This window comes from Carya illinoinensis, chromosome 15, assembly GCF_018687715.1.
Source record: "Carya illinoinensis cultivar Pawnee chromosome 15, C.illinoinensisPawnee_v1, whole genome shotgun sequence".
Taxonomy (NCBI): Eukaryota; Viridiplantae; Streptophyta; class Magnoliopsida; order Fagales; family Juglandaceae; genus Carya; species Carya illinoinensis.
Window position 1 is genome coordinate 45833110 of NC_056766.1, and position 8048 is coordinate 45841157.

General features: G+C 39.8%; 1 protein-coding gene across 1 annotated transcript; it reads left to right on the top strand.

The window, feature by feature from the left end:
• The first annotated feature begins 2295 nt into the window (after positions 1 to 2295).
• On the top strand, positions 2296 to 5683 carry LOC122297042. The gene is made up of 3 exons (XM_043106831.1): positions 2296 to 4808; positions 4963 to 5050; positions 5153 to 5683. Exons 1-3 carry the CDS (start codon positions 2296 to 2298, stop codon positions 5681 to 5683), a joined length of 3132 nt encoding a protein of 1043 aa, XP_042962765.1.
• Positions 5684 to 8048: the final 2365 nt, after the last annotated feature.

Below are 8048 nucleotides of genomic sequence, written 5' to 3' on the forward strand. Positions count from 1 at the left end.
CACAATTACTTTCTTGTCAACCGATTTATCTTTGTTTCAAGGGACAAAGAAATATCAGATTTTGTGTTCTCACAAGCAACATATTAATAATCCAGGTGAGTCATTTTTTTTTTCCCCTTACATTACTCTAGCTTCTTATTTTGCAATATTGATATTTTTCTTGCGTGACCCGTCCCTCATAGAGACTTTCATATGCTAGCTTCAAATCAGACTTTCATGGTCTTACAACTAGAATCACAGTTATCTCCAATAGACGAAGCAAAGGTCATGGAATTAGAGTTTTCATGTCGATGCAGCTCACAAAGTCACAGTAACCTCAGTTTACTCAAACTGTGATTACTCAAGGATGAGCTGACCCACTTTCATTGGGTTCTCTTCTAATTAGGGCACTCAAAGTGAATTTTTCAAAAACCATGACACTCACGACATTGTCATATCCTAAGGTATCTTGTGCTTCGAGACCCAATGTGTATTTCTTAAATTAGCTCAAAGAGACTATATAAGCTCTAGAGTTTTCTTTGATATTATTTGAAACTCCATTATAATCTAATAGATTCTTACCCTTCCTAGATGTGAAGACTTGTACATCGTTTCTAGTATATTAAGCTAGGCCCTCACCGTAGATTTCATTATTATCCTCAAATGTGTCAACAAACTCTTCCCATACAGTTTATCCGCAATTCACTTAATATATCCTGGTTGGCACAATCCTATCTAAGATTTATATTTGTTTTACCAACTCTGGAAAAATAATCTGAAACTTATTCTTTAGCTCTCCTCATTGGGTATCTAATTCTCATAGGTAACCGATAGCCTTTGTTCTAATACCTCTCTTTAAGGAATTGGATGACATTTCTAACTCACTGGTCCAAAATTTGCTTTTCTCAACGTCTTTATAATTGCTGCAAATAGATTCGCAGCTTTATTTGTGTTATACTTAGCAATTTTTACATTTTCAGAATATTTTCAAAGTGCACCAGGTAGTTACATAGTCTTGATAGGTTAGAATTTTTAATAACCTTAATCTCCTAGTTTAAAAAATGCAACATCTTCATGGATTTCCAGCCTGTCAATTGGTCGCAGAATGTTTGCATAAATAAGTCCTCATAGTTAACAAATTTAATGTTAGATAGTGTTGCTAAAGATGCAATTTTTGCTGAAAGCTTGAAGCAGAGATGCCTCCTCCCCAATGTGTTTCATTGTCTTTTTCATTAACAAAACACAGGACTTGGAAATCTGTTAATATGTCTATACCTATAATCTGGAAACAGATTATAGGGCCTTCTGTTTGGGACTTGGGCTGTGTGTAATTTTAATAATGTCACAGCTTTATGTGGCAAAAGATTTCCATATATAACAGCTGAAATATATTTTCGAGAACAAACATTACAGAAGGATGGTAATAATCATTGTAATGTTTGTAGAAAACACTAATAACGCTGATCATGAAAAGAAAAGTAGTTGCTTTTGGGGTTCTTCCATTACTGTTTGCTTATGGATAGTTTCAAACTTATTTGGCCTCCTAACCCAGTGATTATGAAAACACATCAACAAATCCAATATTAGTCTGGATATTTTGCATTAAAAATCTCCATTGCTCCTAAGCTCACTCATTTAATTATCGTTAAACAACGGCCAGATGTGTGGTGGAAATATAGACTATCATCCTAGGAAACCTCCCTCCCCTTCATTTTCCTGTGTCCAAAGTTCTCAAAACGCTACACAATCTATGTTATGGAAAACCAAAATTGTAGTATTTTGGTTCAGCTTAGTCTAATCAATCACATATAAGTATATTTTTAGTAGCATTTTCTGACAAAGTATTTGTTTATAAGTAAGTTTGAAATTTACTTATTTTGGTATGCTGAGCTAATTAGTTTGGGATAGACAAGTGTGTCAGCTTATACATCTTACTTTCCGCCAATCACTCAACTGTGTCCCCTTCTACACATACAATGACCATTGATAGAAGCTCACAATTCCACCATGCAAGCATTTTATCTTTCTGTTATTGGTCATTCACAAATTCGTTACTTCACCCATTCTGCATCATTAATCCTATTAATTTATAACTTCTGTAGTTACCTTATAACTGATGCTCTTTGAGAAAGTATATATTCTGCTCATGCTAAGAGTTACACATGTAGTTCTGTGAAAAGGTTTTTCACAGAGTTTGTGCTACTGTCTTATTATCCCGAACCAGTTATTCTCCACATGCTAGTTACTTCTCTGCCCTACCTTATGATAATTATAACTTCAATATCATACACACTCATTCATTATTCTTTTTATTAGATGGACAAAAGCTGGATGACTTTGGGTGATAGACTTTTATCACCTGCTTATGCTGATGGGGTACGCAATTTCCTTACAATGGCACAAAACCATGCCATGGGAAGTGATCGCATTCGGTGTCCATGCCGTATATGCTGTAATAATCTCTTCTTGCCTATACTTGAGGTGGAGTCTCACTTGTTTATAAAAGGGATAGATCCAAATTACACGCACTGGATATTTCATGGGGAGGAGGAAACACTCCCCACCATTGACGATGATGGCGATCCATCGATTGAAAGTGGAGATGTGTACATTGATGACATAGATGGTATGCTAGATGACATACGGGTAGCCACATTCCAAGATGCTCCTCAAGACAACACTACATCACCAACTCACTCAGCAATACCTCAATCCTCCCCAAACTCAACTTTTGACCAACTATTAGAGGATGCCCGACGGCCTCTTTTCGAGGGTTGCACAAATTTCTCAAAGCTCTCTTTCGTAGTGAAGTTGTTACATATTAAAACACTTGGTGGGTGGTCAATCAAGTCTTTTGATATGCTGCTAAGCCTTTTGCGGTCAGCCTTTCCTAATGCTGAATTGCCACAATCATATGAGGAGGCAAGGACATTGGAGCGCGGTTTGGGTTTCACGTACCACAAAATACATGCATGCCCTAATGATTGCATCTTATTCTGGAAGGAAAATGTTCATCTGTCTGAGTGTCCTATCTGTAAGGCGTCGCGATGGAAGCCAAATACACACGGGTCACGAGTGATCCCTCAAAAAGTGCTTCGTCATTTTCCCTTGAAGCCAAGATTGCGGCGTCTCTTTGTGTCAAGCAAGATAGCGGGTGACATGAGATGGCATAAGGAGCAGCGGGTCATCGATGAGAGTAGTATGAGACATCCTGCTGACTCTGAGTCTTGGAAGACATTTGATCAAGCTCATAGTTGGTTTGCAAGGGATGCTCGCAATGTCAGGCTTGGTTTGGCAAGTGACGGGTTCAATCCCTTCAACAATTTGGCAAAACCTTATAGCATTTGGCCAGTGATTCTTGTCCCGTATAACTTACCGCCATGGTTATGCATGAAGGATTCATTCTTTATGACATCCCTCATTATCCCTGGCCCAAAATCACCAGGGAATGACATTGATGTTTATTTGCAACCATTAATTGATGAGTTACTTGAACTTTGGGCACATGGGGTACCTACATATGATGCATCCACTAAAGAAATGTTCATGTTACATGCCGCCTTGTTGTGGACAATTAATGACTTTCCCGCCTATGGAAATCTGTCTGGCTGGTCAACAAAAGGGAAATTGGCATGTCCATCTTGCAATGCCAGTACAGATTCCAACTGGTTGAAGTATGGTAGAAAACATTGTTATATGGGACATCGACGTCTCTTACCCAGCGATCACATCTGGCGAACGAGAAAAGCGTTGTTCAACAGTAAAGAAGATCTTCGCATGCCACCAGCATTGGTTGAAGGAGCAGATCTAATAACTCAGTTACAAATGCTTGGAGATATTCAATTTGGAAAATCTTGTAGGAAGAGAAAACGCACAACAGAAGAGTTGAACTGGACAAAGAAAAGCATATTCTTCAAACTACCTTATTGGTCAACAATGCGGCATAGACATAATCTAGATGTTATGCATATTGAGAAGAATATTTCCGAGAACATTTTGGGCACTTTAATGAACATCCCCGGCAAGACAAAAGATAACACTAATTCACGGCGTGACCTAGAGATCCTGGGGTTTAGAAAGGAATTACATTTGAAACGTGAAGGTGAACGAACTATTATGCCACATGCATCATACACATTACATGGAGATGAAAGGAATAAATTCTGTGAGTGGCTTGCTGAGGTGAAATTTCCTGATGGGTTTGCTTCTAATATCACGCACTGTGTATCTGTACGTGATTCCAAGATCTCTGGGCTCAAAAGCCATGACCATCATGTTTTCTTGCAAACACTACTTCCTATTGCTGTGGGGGGGTTCTTAAGGAGGGATATTGCATTGGCTTTGACTGAACTTAGTAGTTTCTTCAAAGAGTTGTGTGCCCGAACACTAGATGTGAATCGCCTATCAAAGCTCCAGCTTGATATCGTCACCATTTTATGCAAACTGGAGATGATTTTCCCTCCATCTTTTTTCGATGTAATGGTCCACCTAGCTGTCCATTTACCCCGTGAGGCTATTCTTGGCGGTCCAGTTCAATATCGGTGGATGTACCCGTTTGAGAGGTATCTCGGCAAGTTCAAGCGGTATGTTAAGAACAAAGCACATCCAGAAGGTTCAATAGCGGAAGCCTGGGTTCACATTGAGTGTTTGACATTTTGCTCAATGTATCTCAAAGATGTTGAGACGAAGTTTAATCGACCGGACCGTAACATTGATGGTGTAGAAGATGAGACTGTAGATGGGTTCACAATTTTCAACCAGAAACTTCGTCCCTTGGGTATAGCTAATAGTGTGCAATTACACGATAAACTCCATACAGCAGCCATTTGGTACGTGCTTAACAACTGCATTGAGATTGGACCCTATTTAGAGTAAGCAATCATTACCTAACGTGTGCTTTCGATGTTTCAACAAACTACCTCACCATTTAATTTTGGCACACTCACTAAATTTGTTTCCCCCATTTCTTTGCTACAAATGCAGGGAACACTATGACAAATGCAAGATGTCAAACCCAAATTCTATTGATCGCACGCAACAAACTGAGTTTCCAAATTGGTTCAAGCAACGTGTAAGTTAGCTTGCTACTTATCTACTTAGAATATACCCGACCAGCATATGACAATGTATATCGACTATTTAAGTTCACCATTTACCCCCGATATTCATGTAGGTGGTGGACCAGCGTAACAACAACCCACTTGATGTGTCCCCAGATTTGTATGCGTTAGCTTGCGGTCCTGACCGTTGGGTCGCAACATATGCTGCCTGCATTATAAATGGTAAACGGTTCCATACGAAGAGCCGTGAACTTCGTCGGCGAAGCCAAAATTCCGGAGTGTTGGTAACTGGTGATCAAGAAACTGATAATGTAGATTTTTATGGTGTTATAAATGATGTTGTAGAGTTACACTACATGGGAGGTCGGAGAGTGTACTTGTTCAGTTGTGATTGGTTTGATGTTGGTGATAAAAGGCGAGGGGTACGGGTAGACGATCATTTAACTAGTGTCAATATGAATAGGACTTGGTATAAGGACGAACCATATGTGCTGGCATGTCAGGCTTCCCAGTGTTTTTACATTAGGGATATAAGGGCGAAAGGTAATTGGTTTGTTGTGCAAAAGTACAATAATAGGAATGTGTATGACATTCCACCAGTGCACAGGGTTCTAGAGGGTAATGATGGCGAATCAAGAGATTGAGTCATCATATGATTATCCACTTTTGCATTGTGATGCATGTCCTATGTCAACTCCACTCATTAGGACTGATATAGAACCTACCCATATTGATGCACGAGACCACATGGAGTCGGGTGGTGCGCACAGAAATTCACCAGATTTTATTGATGATAACGTGGTTCCATCTGGTTCTGGAGATGCATATGGTGATTGGGAGTATTCAGATGATGAGGACAAGTCAACCGACTCTGAGTCCTCCTCAGAATAGGCAACTTTTGACATTTTATCGGTAAGACTTAATTCTCTGCGCCCAAAGAATATGCAAATCTATGTGGTTTAAACGCTAACGTTTGAATAATTTGCAACATAAATTGTGGACAAGCATCAAGTTGCCAATGACTTGATTAGCCGATATAACTATACTAGAATACTATAACCCAAATTTTTGGGTACTGCATATAAATAATTAATACTTGACCAGTCTTATTAATTTAATGCATTAACTTATTAGAAGATAAGCAGTTTGATGGTATTCCACGTCTCTTGATACACATTGATGACACAATATTAATCCATCTAAGGTTGGGTTCGAAGGGGGCAAAAGTTTGATGTCGTGTTCTAAAAAAATCCATTGCAATCCTATCTAATGGTATGCTGAGCACGAGGAGCATGAACGGCCCAGGTAGATATTCTACCTAACTTTCCTCGCCTCATGAACTGGTTGTTAGATATGATCCTAACACAAATGAAATGTGGTTGAAATGTAGGTGACCCAATGGGAGCCAGTGTTCGAGGTCGGGCCAGAGGCCGAGGATTCCGTGGTAGAAGACTTGTCCCTTATTCATGCCGAGCTCGCCGGCCACGAGGTGTTCGGATTAGTTCATACCATAGTCCCAAGAGATGTGGACGAGGCTAGCTCAGATGACTCTACCCAGCCCCCAAGCCATCCTTGGGAGCCACCATGTTGCGACCACAACCACTGGAGCCCGAGCCACGCGGAGTCACCTCACCCAGTCCATTACCAGAGCTTCATAGAGATCAAATCAGTATGTATACCTGCAAGGGGGGTGGGTTTGATATATTTCCTTACAAATAGATTGGTGTTCTGACATTTGTTGTAAGATAGTTCGATCAGACGCTGATAATTAGCAATTATTATTATGCCATACAGTAGTGGATGCCCACACAGAGCCCTAACATAGTGACCGGTCAATCAATGCCACCAGAGCCTCCTGTAGACCGTGTTGGTATAGTTCACATCAGTGGTAGTAGTATCATTTTCAAAATTTACATATCATGCTGTTAAAATATATTTGTATGATAATTAGAATAAGGCTGATTTTGAATTATTGTTACTATGTCATACAGGTGTGGATGCCCCCACGGGGCCTAACATCGTGACCTCATTTCATGTAGAGCTAGAGCCTACTGGAGTCCAAATCGGTATAGTTTATATCTACGGGAGATATTAAAACAAAATGAGTTGTTTAATGATGGTGAAATCATTAAACAACTAAATTCGATTAGACCAAATCACTAGACATTATTCATGTTATGTCATACAGGTGAGGACACCCCCACGCGGACTGTACAAAACCAGGCACAAAAGAGACGGGGACGTGGGCCAGCCAAATGCACTGAATTTGAAAAAATGCGGAAGTATGGAAAGGTGCTTTTGAAGATAAATACCGGGGAAACCGCACCATGCTGTTCAAACGCCAACATGTTCACAACACGAGTTACGTGGATAGTCAAACATCATTGTGACATGAGTTATGCAAGATGGAGTGATGTACCCCAAGCGCATAAGGATGAGCTGATCGATCGTGTTCGGGTAAGACTTTCCACTTTATGCAATATTTGTTGGTTAGATAGGTTACGTGGTACGTATTGATGACATCGGTAATTTTTTATTATATATGTAGGGTGATTTTGAACTTGATTGGGATTTGGAGAACCATCGATTAACAGTAACTAAACAGCTTCGGAAGAGATTTAATGCATTCCACCATGAATTGCATAGCATATATTTATCCTATGGAAGCCACGAGGAAGCATTAGCTAGTGGGACTGAGCGGGTCAGCCCCCTTGTTTGGGTTAAGCTATGTACAAGATGGGGTAGCGAGGCCTTCAAGGTATGCAATATTTTCAATTCATACAAACTAAGATTCCAGTGGTTAATAAGTCACGGCCTACAAGGAACATCCTTCAATTTTTGTATATGTTTGTTAAACATTATTTGGGTTGGACATGACAGAAAATATCTGACAAAAATCGGGAGAATAGGAAGAAGCTAGTTATTAACCACACAGCAGGTCGCAAATCGTTTGTGCGGATTCTTGAAGAAAAGGTATAAGTTTTATGCATTATTTTGTGCAATATAGCT